The 18,995-nt window shown below is 30.4% G+C and overlaps 1 protein-coding gene across 1 annotated transcript in view; it reads left to right on the plus strand.

Annotated features, from left to right (window-relative positions):
- P58IPK (dnaJ homolog subfamily C member P58IPK) overlaps positions 1–18,995 on the plus strand; it is a 44,635-nt gene that overhangs the window by 1,633 nt on the left and 24,007 nt on the right. Inside the window, exons 3-6 of the mRNA XM_075380080.1 lie at positions 7,145–7,269; positions 9,320–9,394; positions 13,504–13,644; positions 18,234–18,415. Of these exons, the coding sequence (XP_075236195.1) occupies positions 7,145–7,269; positions 9,320–9,394; positions 13,504–13,644; positions 18,234–18,415 (523 nt within the window). The remainder of the gene's footprint in view (positions 1–7,144; positions 7,270–9,319; positions 9,395–13,503; positions 13,645–18,233; positions 18,416–18,995) is intronic.

Here is an 18,995-nt window from a genome sequence, read left to right on the forward strand (position 1 = left end):
AAAATTCAGGATGAAATCAGTCAGCTGTAACTTGGAAACAAAGGATTTCTGTATATATCAGCTGTTCTCCAGCCCTTGAAAGTCAGGGAAAGTCAGGTTTTGAAAAATTACCATAAGTCAGGGAGATCTATTGAAATTTCTAAAATGTCAGGGAAAACTTCAAAAATTCTATTTGAGCAGAAAAATTACTTAAAAATAATGACTGAAAAGCAGTCATTATTTTTCCCATTGATGAGGCTTCAGTCATTGGAAAAAAACAAAAGAAACAAATTCTAGAAATTACTTTTTGCAAATTATACATCTGATTCAAGTTTGAAATAAACAGTAGTAAAATGCATATTTGAGATTGAGCTTTGTACATGAATTTGGATTCTATTCAGCGACTTTTCAATAACATTTGACTGGATTTAACAGGTTTCTTCAATGGGGAAACAAATCTTATTCAAATTATGTAAAGTTCTAGCCTGATCCCATTGAGATGAAATCAATTGGATTCGGTGGGTTTTTTAAGCAGAGCAGTAAATTTTAAATACGTAAAACAATTTGCACATGAATAAGAAAGTATTCATGCTGGTAATGTGCACATACAGAGTGTTGCTTGAGGAAACCGACATACTTCACAGGTGTATTCCTTTCATCAAAATAATGAAATAAATTTCACATGAACATAGGTCTGAGAACGCTTCATTAGTGAGTTACGTCTGTGAAAGATTTCGCCCAGAATCCATTCAGCTTCACCAGTGAAATGAGGTTATACTGAAATTTTTAGAATGTTAATTGAGGGGCGAAATTGATAATTTCCTATGGTTTTTGACCAAAAAATTGAATAAAATAGGTTCCATAACTGTACTTTCTGTAGTTTTCATGATATCTGAAGTAAAATGAAAACTTTGTTGTCTGAAACTGTTTTTTTAGGTTTGCAGTACAATAACCTTGTTAAATGATTAATGCGTAAAATGTATTAACAATACTTATTACTTAACAAGTTCATATTTTATTGAAGAAGAAACAGAACAAAAAATAAATGAAATGACTGAACATAAATGAAATGATAAATGAAATGATACACATAATTGTAATTTGTTATTCTGTTTAATTTTGTTTTATTTATTTATTTTTTTAATTTAATTTTCATACCCTACAGATACTGTTCAAAATGATCTTAATAGTTTTTGCAAAATCTAATGTGACGCATAACATCAAAGGAATTTTCTAATAGTATCACAGTCATTCTTATGATGTTCAATAGCTTTTAAAATTTGGGTTAATAATTCTTCTTTGGAATTACATTTTTTTGCATAACCAAGTTACTTTACATAACTCCCAAAGGTAATAGTCCAAGGGAATTAAATTGTGGAACCGAGGAGGCCACTTTGACAAATCCATCTGCGCGGAAAACTTGAGTGTAAATGCTGTCTAACATCTTGTGAGTAAAAAATAAGGTGGTGCACCGTCATGTTGGAATAGCAGTTGCTACCTTTTTTCAAGATGTACATCTAGCAAAAGTAGCAGTTGATTTTGTAAAAATTCTTTGTTCACAATACTGGAAAGGCGTTTTTGAAAAATAAATTGTCAAATTAACTGGTCCCTGGTTATACCACACCATACATTTATCGAAAATTAAAAGTTTGACTCTTTACGTGGGTTCGTATTTTCAGTTGATCACCTATGAATATTCTTCAAATTTTGTATTCCATTTCTTGTAAAAATAGATTCATCTGCGAATAAAATGCATGAGTAATATTCTGATTTTCTTGTACCCATCAACAAAATTTTAGGTACTTACCTATTAACGCCACCACAGCTACAGCTGCTGTTTAGTTTATGTTGACTTCGTGTACTGACAAATCGTACGTATATCAAAATAACCGAACTAAATATAACCTACGCTCGCTAACCTCTTTCGTATTAACGCCACCGCAGCTACAGCTTTATTTAAAAACAAAGTAGTCAATCGGATTTCAGTGGATTAACATTAATTGGATTTTGGTGCTATAACATTAAGGTTATATTATTAATAAGTTGTATATATTATGCATATTTAATGTTAATTATAAGAGGTTAGCGAGCGTAGGTTACGTTTGGTTAGGTTATTTTGATATACGTACGATTGTCAGTACACGAAGTCAACATAACCTAAACAGCAGCTGTAGCTGTGGTGGCGTTAATACGTAAGTACTAAAATCTTAATTCACCATCTCCTGGTTGAAGATTTTCAACACTTTGCAAACGATAAGGATAAAAGTTCTCTTTCTTTACTGTTACTACAAGATATGCCTGTTGTTTGATTTGCTATTCAATTAATGTTGAGTTGAGGGCTGCCGCTGTACCATTTGAATGATATTTTCTTATTCCAAGTACTGGCTGTTCTACAAGACATTCAATGAAACAAACAACTGTTGGAAAAGATCCATTAGTTCATAAGATATTGAAAACTAAGGAGAATGTTTCGTGAGTAGATATTCTTCTATTCGGAAGTCTTCATTCATATTCACGATTTGCAGCCTGGCTATTTCCATTAGTAAAACTGTAAACAAAAACAATATCTGCATATTCTTGATTTGAAAATTTGAATGTAACTCACTTTTTTAAAAAGGCATGAATGCTTTATACAAATCGCAGATAAGATACTAGTTATGATTAATAATAAGTTAATTGTTGAACAGCTGTACAATAGTTTTGATTAAAATTTTGTTTCTGAAAAGAACAATGTTGTTCAATAAACTTAAAGAACTTTCGATTTGTATTCTTGAAATTCTTTTTGTAGAATGTTTTAAAACATTTTGTATATATTTGATTAACTAAATACTGAACTGTATTTGTTTCATATTAACTGTCTTTTTTAAACAAAGAAATGAATGGATTGCAAAAATTTTCAGAGAAAGTCATTTTATTTATCTTTGCTCTTTTTCTTTTTTGGTAAAATATGATTTTTTAAATGTTTACTTGATTTTTATTGGGGTTATTTACCTTTCTCTATTTTTACATTTAAATTCTCTATAAGTTTTGTTAAATATATTTTATGCATTTCTTAGTCATTTAACAAAGTTATTGTATTTCAAACCTAAAAACACCAGTTTTCAGACAACAAATTTTTCAGTTTTATCTCGATTATCATGAAAATTACTGAAGATACAGTTCTAGAACCTATTTTATTCAATTCTTCAGGTCAAAAACCATAAGAAATGTTAATTTCACTCCTCAATTAACATCCTAAAAATTTCAGTACAATGACCTCACCTCATTTCACCGGTGGAGCTGCATTCCGGGGGAAATCTTTTGCTAGCCATAATTTACTAATGAAGTGTTTCCAGGTCTATTTTCATATGAACTAGTTTCATTATTTTGATGAGAGGAATACACCTGTGAATTATGTCTGTTTCCTCTTGTGACACTCTGTATTACGGGTGTGTGAATATTCAAAGGTTTTCGAATAACTGTTGAGTTGAGTATTTTAGAATCAATTAGAGATGAGTATTTAAAAGAATTTTTAGTAAGAAATATTTTAATATTCATATAATCTCAATCCCCAGTTATTTTTGTGAATAAGATTAAAATACTTGTACTGTGAAATATATTTTCGTATTACATTGAGATTAATCTTGTATTGATGATATTAGAAAATATCACCAGTTATTGAATTTCCAAGTTAAAACATCATAATTGAATTATTTCAGTAACCTGTTAACATTCCATATGTAATATCATTGCATATAATGGATTTTTGAAATAAACGATTCAGTTATGAACTATTTTGAACATTGTTTGGAAAAATATTGTTAGACTTCATCCATATCATGGTTATTTTAGTCAAGGAAAATTCTGAAAATGGTCTGGGAAAATCGCTATCAAAATTTTGTGGAACCCTGCACATGTGTTATATAGCTTTTTTCTTACTTTTAACTGAAGAATCACTTCCAGAGTAAGCGTTCTTTCTTGGTAAAACGCCTTTTTATTTCATAAAAGAATTGTAGGGGTTTAAAACAAGAATTATATAAAAACAAAATTACTTATTTATATTGTTTAATTTGACATCTGAAATGTTTTCATAATCAATAGATTTTAATATGCTTTTCTATATGCGATATAACTTATCTTCTGTTATGGTTGTAACCACTTACTTAATTTTTTCATTTATGAGGTTCATACCACACAGTTTTTATGATTAAACAATATTTTTAATGTATTTAAATAAGAAGGAAAAGAATTTGCAATAAAATTAAGACTAGACTTCTTGAAGGCTAGTGTATGTGGCTTTCTCGGCCTGTCCATCTCTCCGTTTTCAAATTTTTCATTCAAAGTCCAGTTAATGAATGCATTAAAGTATTGGCGCCATCTAGATGGAAATAAATTCATTGTACATATTTGATTCATCTGGTTAGTCATTTAACATCAAAGTTTAACATTTACATCGATAATCTTTTCTCCAAAAAAGAAAGACATGGTTTATATGATTTTTATCATTGAACCACACCAAATACCAAGCATTAACGTCATTTATGTTGTATGCTTTTCCATATCAGTTTTCAGATCCCCATTCACGAATTACGAATATAACACATTTACGAGTTCAGCTGCTGTAGATGAGTGCAGCTGGAGGGGGCCACATTGAACATTTATGAATTGTATCTGTAAACTATATTGTGAGTATAATCAGATGTAATTTGCCTCATATTTGTCATTAATTCTTAATTTGGAATATAGAGCTACGAAATTGAGTCTGTAATTTTGAATTATTCTGTATTTCTCTTAAAATTTCCATTCATCTTCTGACATTGTGAATAGTGACCCCGACCGATTGAAACGCACCACATGTTTGTAGTGATTTTTCAATTTCTTAAAGTTCTGTAGAATTTCCAAACAAGAAATTTTTGTAACTGTTTGGCTTTCCTCTTCAAAACAGTAAGTGCCTTAAAACATAAGAAATCTTTAAGCATTTGCCATTAACCATGATAGGACCATTTTGAAGGACCTCCTCCCAACATGCTGTGCAGATTTACCAGTCAGGTACATTAAGCTTCTTGAACTATCATATTTTTATTCAGATGAAACTTAAGTTTACTGTTAAAAATTTATCAGAATTTGGTTGGATTGCAACCAAATTGTTGGAATCTTGTTTATGGGTGTTACGTATAGAAGATTTGTAAGTGGTCTGTCTTTTGATATTTTTTAGCTCCAAATTCCAAAATATTCCAGATAGTTTCATTGTAATATTTAATCTGCGTTTTGAAAATTTCAACCCTCTGCAATGGATTTGAATGGTTTTTATTACAGAACAACAGCATTTAAATTAATCATGAAGTGAATAAAGCTTTCGTGTGTTACAATCACAGATTCATTTTTTTATTTGTTCAATTAATTAGCATTTTAGCAACAAATACATAGTACGTACCTTTCCAAGCCATAACGATAACTGACAATAGCTTGGCATTACAGTGCTGAAAGTTCCTCTTCCACGATAACCCACCTTCTTACTTCAGTAACATTGAACTGAGTGAAATATTATTACCACATCCACTGTATATTATATAAATAATCTTGTAAGAAAAACCATTTCACTACAAAAAATGTGTTTTTACCCAATAGGACGCTGGGTAGCCATTGCGATGCACCACTGTTGATGCTCAGCTGTGAGTTCCTTGGGTATCCACTCAAATAAACTTTACGGTTCCCTAATTCATCACGCTCTATTACATATGATGATCTGAAACTGATATCCAAGAGTTCTGCCACTTGTACTGGTGTGACTCTTTGATCGTCCCTGATACTGGCATCCAACCGTTGGATATTTTCTTCTGTGCAGGATGTTTTTAGGCATCCTCTTGTCTGTTACACTTGCGCATCCTTCTCTAAAGCAGTCCACCCACTCATGTACCTTAGAATCAAGGTGCTTATTTCATACTGCGCTGACAGTGGTCCACCAGTTTGATTCCATTCGACCACAGAAATGGTGCGCTGTTTGTGCTATATTTGTGGAGTGGTGCATCCATATGTGTGACCTTTTTCCCTCGTGATACTCGACTGAATGAACCAGTTTTTTATTTACCATCATATTTCTCTTCTAATATTTTATATGCATCTGTTATATTTTTATACTCTTCCTTGAGTTAAATGTGACAAATTTTTCATTCGTGGATTTGTCCTTTTGTGACGAACAAGTTAGGTCTGGTTTACCATGCTTGTCACAAATAACGAAAATCAAATTTATATATTGAACTTTTTTTTTTTATTAGAATCATTATTTCTATGGAATACAATTCTACATATTACACAAACTAGTGCAACCACAGATCCCAGCTTTGGCTTGATTTTCAACCTCCATCGCACAAGAGAGCATCCACAGTACCCTTTCATTGCATTGAATCAGGTCGAGCTATTAAAGTAAATAATTAATCTGATAAATAAACTTTTAAACCCCAGAAAACTGAGGGGGTTGAAAGGGACCCATGTTGTAGTTAATATCATTTTTTTTTAAACTTTAAATTTGAAGATTTTTTTAAATTTAAATTTTCAAGACTGAAAATCTAATTTCAACTAGTATTAATGTAAACGACATGAGAACATATTTAAAAATGGGGTCTCACATGAACCGACTTAAAATTAACATTTTTTAATTAAAATTTCTCATACCTGGTTATCAAATGTGGCTGTAAAAAATGTCATACAGCTCTGTCCGAGTCAGGAAGTCAAATGGGAACAATATTTATCTAATAAAAATTTTTATTTTTTTTTTAAGTAATATTTTAAATATGTATAATTTTGTTGATAAAATATGTGTAATTTTCATCACTTCCATGATCATCATTTGATCATAGAGGTGAAATCGGACCTAAACATTTAACCTGAAGATTTTGTTCTTTTTCGCAGTTGCACTCCAAATATTTCATAATTAAGTCATTGATATTTAAAAATCCAATGCTGTATTTGAAATAAAGATCTTTCAAGAGTAAAGCCAGAAAAATTAAGCAGCTGTTTTCCAATTCTTAAAAAAGCATGTGATATGTTATGGTTACTCTTGTTAAAAAAAAATAATTGTTTCAAGTTGAAATAATTTTAGTTACTGAAGTGTTTGAATTTATTCTGCTAAATTTATTATAAGTATGTAAAAAATAATTATAATTGATTTTCCAATTTTTTTTTTCAGAGGGCGACTCAGAAAATTATTTAACGTATTTCAAACGAGGAACTGTTTATTTAGCCTTAGGAAAGGCTAGGTTTGCCATTTTAGATTTCAACAAAGTCTTAGAATTAAAGCCGGATTTTGCAGCTGTATGTATATATTTTTTTAATTTTATTATTGAATTAAAATATTTAATTTATATTAGAATTGTGTCGATTAAGTATATTTTTTAATAATTATGAAATGGTCTGCATTGATTAACTGCAGTCATAGTTGTTTGGTGTATGTTTGTATATAACTTCTGACTTTGTTATGACAGGTGTTTCATTTTCTAGTACTGCAGAATTTTATTAAAAAAATATGTAGTTAAGAAAATATGGTTAGTGTTATAAGAAAATATTTAATTTACTCAAATATTTCAGCTATAGCCTTAAAAAAAATTGACTGGATTTTTTATTCTTAGATGTATTTAAGGATCCTTCATTCAAAATTCTATATGTACAGGCATTCATTTATTTTCAAAAATCTTGCCTAATTAAGAAAGTTCAGCTAATAAAAAATTAAAATCTAATTGTAAACTACTAATTTCTGTAATGTATTCTATAAAATATAATTAATACATTTGTAATCTTATTTTTGGGTTTTATTTCTGTATAATGTGTTTTGTTTTCTTCTTTTTTTAATATTTAAATATTTTCCCAACAGTTTTTTGTTCTCTCTTTTGTAATAAATATATAACTTGAATAGATTAATTGTCAATGAAATGTATTTATTTATTTATTTCAAACGCGATAATATTCCATGAATATAAAAAAATAATATAATTTATAATAATATACAAGTAGCACCCCGTGCGAGGCTTAACCTAATGTATTATGTGAGCATCCCGTGTAAGTCTACACCATGATGAATCCTATTGTGTGAAGCTAGACCAACACACACACACAAGAGTAAATAATATTTAAAGCAAAAAAAGTAATTGGTGTGTCTAGGTTTTGAACTTGTGATCACCGGTTGACTGCAAGATGCGGCTGACTGACTCGACCGTTAAACCGATTGGATCCAGTGACTCCCCGATATATCAAGTGAAGTTTGTTTTATGTCGTGTGTGAAACTACAACATTAGTTAGTAGCAAAAACTGTCACCCATTTCCTCACCACCATACCATCACCTAACCTTTTTTTTTATAACCTCCAGGTTCACTGTTAGGTATTGCTTCAGAGGATGAGGTAAGTGATTTATAACGTGTGTGAAAATGTGCCTGACCAGGATTCAAACCCAGGACCTCCAGATGAAAGGCCAAGAAGCTACCACTTGCACCATGGAGTCCGGCACCTAACCTTGCAAAATTTTGAAAAAATTGACTCAAATCTTCCTCCCTACCCAGAAATATTAACCCCATAATTTTACCAACAAATTTCCCCTCACATACAAGTCTCTGAACAAAATTTCATCAAAATCAGTTTATCCAATCAAAAGTTATTAAGCTTCAAACTTCCCAACACAGTACATATGTATGCCCCCTTTTTTTTGGACAAAGGATTAAGAATAAAAGGTAATCCAGAAAGCTTTTTCTCTTAAAATTCATTCAGCAGTTAATATTTGGTTCATTACTGTTCAGCTTTAGTTAACATTTGTTTAAATCACTAAAAGACGAACGAATATTTTCTGGTATAACAGATTGATTTTTTTCAGAAATATTATTACGTTTTTCATTTACTGAATTATGAAAAAATATTTTTTTTTTACTAAATGAATTAAAATAACGTCGATGCTTACGCGTGGAAATATTAAGATGGAAATTTTGTAGCGAATGAATTTATAAACATAATCTTCAGAAAAATCATTATGTATTACGATAAGTATTAACTTAAAAATTATTAAACACTATTCGTAATTGGTTAAGAGAAAACTGATGTGGTGTAGAAAAATGGGTGTCTGATGAAAAATTAATAGGAACCAAAAGAGATAATAATAATAAATAAAAATTGTTTCATTCATAATACAATAAAAATGGTAGTACATTCATAAACTATTAATATTATTCTGTTAGTAATCGTATATACTGTGTCAGGTTATCAGTTATTTTTTTCTCATTAGAGATGTATTCACTGTTATTTATTTATTTTTTTTTTACTTTAGTATTTGATACAATATATTTTTAATAATAATTTATTTTGATTGTTGATTTGATTCAGGCTCGATTACAAAGAGCTCACGTTTTAATGAAACAAGCACAGTTAGATGAAGCTAAAGAAGATTATATGCATGTGGTGAGTTCATTTGTGCAAACTTTTTTTATATGAATTTATTACTTATTGTTTTTAATTAATTACTATGAAAAATATGATTATTTCACACTTTTTTATATTCTTCTTTTATCTTCTTAATTATTTAATCTTATATACTAATTATTAAAATATTGAATGCTTTTCTAAACACTATTTTTATTTTAATAACTTCATTAGCAATTATCAAAGAAATCATTTTTCATTGCTATCATATTAGATAGACTGGAGATCGTGGACTGATCTCTATATATTTCTTTAGATTTTCATCATTCTTTGTAAAAAACTTTCTTCAGTTCTCTTCTTTTTTTCATATCTTTTAATTTTCCTGATGAATATAGCTAGATTAGCTAAATTAAAAAGGAAAGTATGGTATGGTGATCATTCAGAAATGGGGTATTGGATTTTTTTTAAAATGTTTTTGTTCTAGAATCCAACTAATTCATCTAGATCAAAAAATATATGTATGTCTGTGTGTACATATGTACAAATGTGTGTTGTACTGCTTTCAGCCTTATATCTCAGGATTGACCCAATTTTCTTCAAATTTAGCTCAAGTGTTTCTATATGTGGGGCATTGATCGTATTAATTTTTTCAAAATTAATATTAATTTATTTTAAAATTAATAGTTAAGTAGATATGGGATTTGCAAAAACCTTTTTTGATTTTCATCAGAGGGATTTTAGTTGAACACTTTAATAAAGCAAATTTGTTACCAACAATATTATTTCATAATTCTTAATTTGCAAATCAAAATTTTTTTTCAAAAATAAACCTCCACCTTATAAAATTGAAATGTGTTTTTTTGTTCTTTCATTCTGTCTCTCTTTGGTTTTAATATTTTTCAAGTTTTTTTTTTTAGTTTTTATTTCATATACAGAATTATTAAGAAATTTTTTTCACTTATTTAAGCTTCTGTTGAAGGGTGTGTTAGATATAGAGAAAATTTTACTGAAGCATATTTGTTAAGCATAACTTATATATGAATATTTTCAGAAAAATGTTTCCTAAAAATTATTCCCCATCTCTAAAAAATATAATACTGTTTTTCTGGCTCTCTTTTAATTTTTATTATTAAAAAGTTTTTTTTTGTTGCTTAAAGGGCTATTAAATTAGCTTTGGCAGCCATATCATGTTTGGAAAATGAAAAGCAATTTTTTTTAGTAAATTATAAAGATATTAAATTTCTGTATAGAAATTTCTATAAGAATATTTTGATCACTTCTTTAGACTGTAACACATTTCTTCAATATTACGAATATGTAAAAGTCAGAAAAGATTAAGTCAGACTTTATGAATTGTTAGTTTTTGTTTCTTGCTGGAAGAGTTACAAAAGAGAGACAGTGATTTCTGCAAACCAAAATGTTGGTGAGCACTGTCATATTGAAAAATGATTCAGTAAAAACATCTGCTTGGTTGCATGGTTTTGAGTACCTGACAAAGATTTTTGACAGTCTAATTTTAACAGTCGGCAGAGATAGCAGTTCCTTGCTCTAAAATGTCAACATTTATACAATTGCATGTAACATTATTGTACGTTTATTTTTTATAAAATTGGTCTTCCATAATATGTTTTATATTATACACGGATAATTAGCCATTACTGAACATTTTTCAACAATGATGTATAATTTTCTTTACACCTTATGTGGTAAGCTTTTATTTATTTGGCTCGTGTAAAAAAATTGTAAGATTCATTTTTTCTTTACTGTAATCATGTTCAGTGCAGTTTTTTTTAATGTGTCTTCATTGGTTTAAAAACTTATATTGAGATCAGTGTAATCTAATTTTACTCGAAAAGAATCATTTCTTTCTATAATTTCAGACCAAGTAGTTTCAAGCAACATTTATGATAAATTAATGGATATTACTTTTAAATATTACACTTTTGTGTTAATTCTATTGATAATTAACAGTAATTAGTATCAGTGTAACTGATCAGTATTTTATTGTTATGAATTTATTAATGAATGAATTAATGAACACTGATGGTAACTAATTCAGGTATAAATAAAAGTGTTTTTAACATAGCAAAAGGATTTAAATCTGTAGAAAAAACTGTTTCTCCGACAGAGACAGGAAAAATATTAGAAAATTTGGCATACGAGGTCTGTTCAGAAATTAACTGAACATTTGTAACTACACGTCAACAGAGATATTTAGTGACATGCAGTTGGCAGCATTGTGTTCCGCATAAACTCCTCTGTAACCACACATTCTTGGATTGTTGATATCTCATTTAGTTCTCCTGTTACTATTATTTAAGTGCAACATGTGTAGGTGTTTGTAATGTGCAATTTTTTGACGATTGAACTTCTTGTCTCAGTGTTGTAGCTGTAAACCCGGTTTTAGTTTTCCGATGATTGTTTCATCGTCATTGGCTTGTTAAAGAAATTGCTGACAAACATCCACTTGATGTTCTTTCTGCTGATCGGTCATGGAACGAGAAACAAACTTTGCTGCAACTCAATACATGTTCAGTTTTTTAGTCAAAATGTCAGGGGATGATCTGGTCGAGATACTAACCTCTTCTACAAGTTCTCTGACAGTCGATCGGCGATGTGCACACACCAGATCGTTGATTTCCTGAGTGCGGTGTCATCAGTTGAAGATAAAGACCTTCTTGGTCGAGGGTCATCTTCGATTGACTGACGACCGCTTTTAAATCATGAATACCATTCGTAACATTGCATACAACCCAGATCATCATCTTCGTAAGCTTGTTTCAAAATTGAAACATTTCCAAGAAAGTTTTTTCCAGTTTCACACAAAATTTTATTTTATATCGTTGCTCTTGAAAATCTCACATTACAAAAATCACTACCAACACTAAAATACGTTGCACTCAAATAACAATAACACAAAAATTAAATAATCCAAGAACATGTGGTTACAAAGGAGGTTATGCGGAACACAATGCTGCCATTTAAACATCACTAAATATCTTCATTGGTGCGTAATTAAAAATGTTCGGTTATTTTATGAACAGACCTCATATAGAGTTAGTAAGAAATGTCATTTGAATAAATATTCACTCTTATTCTTTTTTATTTTTTAAACGTGCTTTGTATATTCATTAAGATTTTTAGTTTATAGCAGGTAATAGAGATATAAATAGAACAGCTGTATTTTGTCTTATGAAACATATATTTTCTGTTAAGTATGATTGTATGGCAATTTTTTTTATTGCTTGTTATTTGGTATGTATTGCCCAAACTTTTGGTTTTACTTTAAAACAAGAGAATGTTGGTGTCAAGTTTGATTTGGATATTAATGGATTTATCTGTATTCTCTTTCCACTGCTATGCTGATCATTATCATCAGGCCATAATCAAACATCCTTCTTATAGTACCAAGTTAGTGCTATATGATTACGGTTTGCTTCTATCGCTCAAGGAGGTGTTGTTAGGTTCAGTGATTTGAAAGTAATAAATTAGTGGAGCTTTATGTTAATTTAGATCAAACACAACCTACTATTTTTTGTATTATGGGAATCAAAAAAATATCTGTTTTAGTGACAGGAGTATTTAGAAGTTAATGGGAATTATATAGAAAAATAAAATTTAAAGAATTATTCATTAAGTAAAAAATGGCAACTATTGGTTTTTATTTGACTGATCCTTAATATCTAAAAAATGAAGTAGATTTTTATTGGAGATTAATTATTTGTATTTTAAATAAGAGTGATATTAATTGTATATGCCTTACCAAGCATTTTCAGTAATCTTAAGGGTGCTGTTCGAAAGTGGGATGTTTAATTATATCAGTTTTAATACGAGGAGTGCTGTTAATTTTTGTATCTATATTTCAAAAAACGTTTTTAAAGTGATTTATTACTGACTGATTAAATTATCATTTGGAGGGTTTTCCTAAAAAAAAAAAAAAAAAAATTATATATTAAGCTATGTAAGTTATATTAAGTTGATAAAATTTTTATTAACCTTCGCAGATTTCTGTGTGAATAGTTAACTTATTATAGTTTAATTGTAAATATCGCATAACATCTTATGTAATTAGTGTTAAATTAATAATAATAATAGTAATACTATCTTGTTTTTAAATATTCAATTTAAAAGAAGTTTTCTTATTTTAGTATAACGTAGAAGGTAATGAAGAAGCAATAACAAATTATTATAAAGCTGATGAATTAAAAAGTGAAATTGAATCAGTTGATTCATTAATGAGTGTGAAAGATTATCAGGGAGCAATTGATGCGCTGACTAAAGTTATTGAGGTAAGTTTTTCCTTAAATTGCTAACAATTTTTTTAATATTAATTTTCTTTACAGATGATAATGATTGATATAGATTGTCGCTGAATGGCTTTGATGGCACATGGCACTTAATAACCTTGTAGTAGCTCTGAGAACTGTTGTCATTGACTGGCTTCAATGGTAGCCCTGAAAAGAGCCGTTTTTTGCATTAGCTCTGAAAAGAGCTCTTGGGTCCAGAAGCTGGTCTCCGGCAAAGTCGGGAAGTTGCAGGTCGTCTGTTGAAATCAGACCGGGCTTCCCCTTAGTGGCAGTTGGGTCCCCACTACAGCATGGCAGTGGTGGCCTCTGAACCCCGCAGTGTCAGGTCAGCATTGATTATTTTTCACTGGTGCAGACAAGGCAGTTCTTCCCGAGCGATCCCACTCTGGGCTGGTACCTGCTGCTGAGTCCGCTGGCCAGGGTGATTGAAGCGAAGGTAATGTCTGTGTCCAGCGGCACTCTTGGCAGGCTGGCCAGGTCTGGCAGGGATGTTTGCATCTGCCAGGAGGTCCCATGTTGAGGCAACCAGGGAACTTCTTCTGTCTTCTGCCATCTTCTTTTTCTTCTTGGTCTTCTCCAGGTGGTGGTCGACGAATTAAAAATTCACTCTCGTGCACATTCTTTTATTGGAGCCTGAGAGTGGTGGTTCTGCAGTGCTGCTATAGTGGGAGAACTGCATGGCGAGAGTAACGCTTGTACCAGTGCATACGTATACTGTGCTCTGGCTGATATCTGAGCTGCTATTGATTGTCACCGTCAGCGGCAGCATCTATTTTCCTATTACATTTTATAATGTAATAACTGACACGTAATCAAAGATACTACAACGAACAACTTACAGACAACAATACAGTTTGTACATACTAGCATGGCCACGAACGACACAGTTTCGTCAACCGTAAGGAGAGATTTCCCGGCTCTCTTTACTTTAGAGATATCCGTTGTAAATACTCTTCAATTAAATATATAAAACCATTTTCGGGTTTTTTGAATTTTGATTTTATAAAGGGTACGACGTTGCGGCTCAACCAATACAGCCACTGTTACTGTATGTGCGATTCAACTGGCTGCACCTGTCTTCTGTTACTTGACTAAAAAGCATAACATAAAAAAGTAATTAAAATATTTGCTTAAAAATTAGAAAAGGATTACAATCATCTCTTCATGGTGTTGGTCAGGTAGTACAAAGAATCGAGCAAAATACATTTTACTCGTACGATGTACGGGAAACCAATTATAACTAATATTTTTAAGACAGAGACTGACTGTTTTGAAATCCACAATCTTAGATTACTCAAAGTTTCAGGTTCTTTACTGATCAAATTGTTGCTCTGAAGAAATTCAATACACTGATAGATTTTATAAACTGAACAAGCCTTAATTTTTATTTATCATTATTACTTTTACAAGCTTGAGTTTAATGAAGACAATGGGATCCTAGGGGCAGAGCCCTTTAGCTAGATAGGAAGTTTGAGTAAATCAAACCAGGACCAGCTAAATATCCCCTAACCGTGACTGGAAACACACGTAAGTATATAGCGCAAGCGAAATGACTAGGATGCTTATATATATATATAAGCATAATATGTATATGAGAGGTTATCTCTAAAGTAAAGACAGTTTCATTGTAAAAAAATTTATTCTGAAAACTATAAATATTTTTTATTTCTCATAAACTACATACCTTATACTACTTCTTTATATAATCGCCACATGAATTAAGACATTTACCATAGTGACATCAGCTTCAGTATACCCTCATCGTATTCTGCCACCAGAACATTAACAGCATTTTTAAGTTTGTCAGCCACCAATTGCTTATCACTCAAAAATTCTTTCAATTCCCCAAACAAATGGTAATCAGAAGGAGGTAAGTCCAGACTATATGGTGGGTGATCGTAACTTTTCCATCCAAATGTTCTCAGTAAATCATGTGTCGGACTTGCAACACGTGTACATGCATTATCAAGCAGCTGCCCATCTCATTAATATTGAATGGCGCATCATAACTTACGTAGAGTTTTGCAGTAGGCTTCTGCATTTATAGTCATTCCACGTGGCATAAAATCGATCAGCAGAATGCCAAACCGATCCCAAAAGACTGTGGCCATCAGTTTGCGTCCAAATGGCTGTGACCTTTGTCAGTCTGGTTGGTGATTGAGGAAGATGTTATTCACTTTTAATATGAAATCAATGTTTCATTGCCGGTAACAATTGAATTAAGGAATTCATCATCTTTTTCTGCGTGATACATCAAAAGTTCCAAAGCAGAACCTATTCAAATTTTTTTATGATGTTCCGTTAAGACGTGCAGCACCCAGTGTGCACAAACTTTTCTGAAGCCTAAATGATCATGAACAATGCGATCGATAACAGCTCTTGAAACATCAGGAAAAAGAAGCCAGGTCGGAAATTGTTGAGCAACGATCTTTTCTAATTTCATCATTGATGTGTTTCAACAATTCCAAGATGATTATCAAGGGCCTCTCTCTGAACGTTCTTCATCATGCACATTAATTATATTATTTCTAAACCTTTCACATCATTTTTTGTATGTTTCTTTCGTTCATTACATTATCACCATACACAACAACCAACTGTCTTTGAATTTCTGCCGGCTTAACGTTTTGATGGTTTAACCATGTATTTCACAATCGGCTGCAACTGATTTTCCTATTCATTTTATAACTAATAACTCACACGTAATCGAAGATACTACAATGCGACAACTTATAAACAATAATGCAGTGTGTACATTACTAGTGTGGCATGAACGACAGCAGGTTTGCCAACGTTAAGGAGAAAAATTTCCCAGTAGTCTTTAGAAATATTACTTGTATGTAGCTTTGTTTTTTTGTGAACTTGCTCTTGAATTTGACACTGTTAATACTGATTCTCATGCACTTCTGTTTTTCCATATTATTTTTTGTATAATGTTATAAGCAGGTATATTTCATATTCATGAAAATTAAACTGAATAAATCATTAACTACTAACCTCCGTTTTTATATATATATATATATATATATATAGTAATTTGGCTTTTATTTGACTTTATGACATGAAAAAGTCAGTGTTAGTGTAGCTAGCTTTTATCTGGGATCTATTTCATAAAGCTTGACAACTCAATAGATGATTTGTAACAGTCTTCTATCTGAGAACTTGGCAGGTTTCTTTTTCATAAATTGTAACATTTTGGAGAGAATTGTCAAAACAGCCTGTCAGTTTTCATAACAATTATCAGATTTTCATTTTAGGATGGTAGACAAATTGTGATAATTTTTCTGGACAGATTTATTTTTCATAAAATATAAAACCGGCATAACTTTATTTCTTATAAATAAAATAAAACTATTTTCAATTACATAAATAAATAATCATAAATTAACAGGTTGACTGCTATGAGATCTGATTTAGGGTTTAAAATTATATGTGCAGCCGGGCTATGAGACCCATTTTGATGTGTCAGTTAACAGTGATTTTCAATTTTTAAGGCCTTTATTGCATCTAAATTTTTTTTTTTTATTGTGTCTTGTGTTTTGCAGGACCAAAATATCATACTCTAATAGAGCAAACAATTCCATTGTGTACTCCTAATTAGCTTCTTCATGCATTGCCAAAAGTTAGTAAGCTGTTTCTCAATAATTATAATTTTTACATTATCGTTATAAAATAACTGTTGATTTTTACAAAATAAATTAAATTGGTAAACATTTTTTTTATTTAGGTCAGAAAACCTGTATCAAGGTGATATGCTGTGCATTTGTCCCTGGATTGTTTTTTTCTAAATCATCTATTGATGGAACTTATTATAAATAAAACCTTGTTAATAGTGTACAGAAATTCTTTTAAATATTTTTAAAAAACTGATACTTTCATTAGAAATATTTTATCTTTTTCCATTCGAAGTTCCTTCTGAATTGCTAAAAAATAAACTAAAATTTTATTAATGATTTTACAGAAAATTGGCAGGAATTTGCAATAAGAAACAAGATGCAATCAGGCAATATAAGCAAAGGAACAAATTGTATGAGTGTTATATTGGTTTGCAGATAACATTCTATAAAAAGTTGATGCAGATGCTTATGGATTATAAAGAGCAGCTGTTCATCATATTTTCTCTTATTAAATTTAAAATGCAAATTCTTTTCATCACTTATTTTTACGCAGTTAGAAGAAACAAAAGACAAAAGATGAAGTTAAAAATTATAATAAACATCAGTCACTTTTCATAGCCTACAGGCATTTTAACAATTGTCAAGCCTTTATAAAACAGTGAAGCTTTAAACTATGACAAATGTTATAACAATTACAATTTTTTACTTGTCAGAAAATAAAATTATAAAATTTCAGTCAATTTTGACAAATTTATCTGATCGTATGCTTATCAGTAGGGCTTTTTTCGAATCTCAATTATGCAAAGCAGTTTTTCATTCAAAAATTCATTTCTCATTTGTAATTAGGATTCAATCAGTAGTTGTTGTAAGAGTAAATAAGTAAATAATCTTTGTAACTTCTTTTCAATTTGATTTAGTAATAATGAAATTTTATTTCCATTTTTTATTTTGCAGTCGTGCCCGTGGTCATCACGTCATCGGGAATTGAGATCAGTTTGTCATGTGGCCCTTGGTGATACGATGTCTGCTATATTAGACTTAAGATCTACGACAAAATTACAACCGGATAATACAGCCGGTTATTTTAAATTAGCTATTCTTCATTATCAGTTGGGACAGCCACAAGAATCGTTAAGGTATTGAAGTAAATTGAAATTAAGTAATTGATATGGATCAGAATTCTTAATATTTGTTTAGTGTTTTTTTTTTGGATTTAATTTTTTATTGATTGTTAGACAATTAATACTTTTTATGTAAAGCGTATTTTACAGTTTGTTGCCTTCAATGTTATAGTTGCTATGTAAGAAGAATTGATAATTTACCATCTAGTTAAAATATTTTATAAAAGAGATACAAATTATAAACTTTTCATTACAGAAAGTATTAATAACTAGAACATTGTTGTCTATTACTTTTTTTAGGATGTGTACCATTTTCATTTTCACTTCATGAACTGTAAGGAGTTACTTTACAGTTCAATTGTCATTCATTGCGGATAAAAACATTGTGATAACTTTTATTAATACAGTGGGTGCTATTATGCTCAAATGCATTTGTGTGCAGTAAACTATTTGAAAACTTATTTTGTATGTAGTTTGTAGTAACTATCTGACTACAAACTAGTTCTTGCACACCAAACGATTGTGCAAATAATAGAGTTATTCCTGACCTTATTCTTGGTTGTTTTTAATTTTTATAGAAAAAGTATTTTTTTCT

This window comes from Lycorma delicatula, chromosome 12 (assembly GCF_047948215.1).
Source record: "Lycorma delicatula isolate Av1 chromosome 12, ASM4794821v1, whole genome shotgun sequence".
Taxonomy (NCBI): Eukaryota; Metazoa; Arthropoda; class Insecta; order Hemiptera; family Fulgoridae; genus Lycorma; species Lycorma delicatula.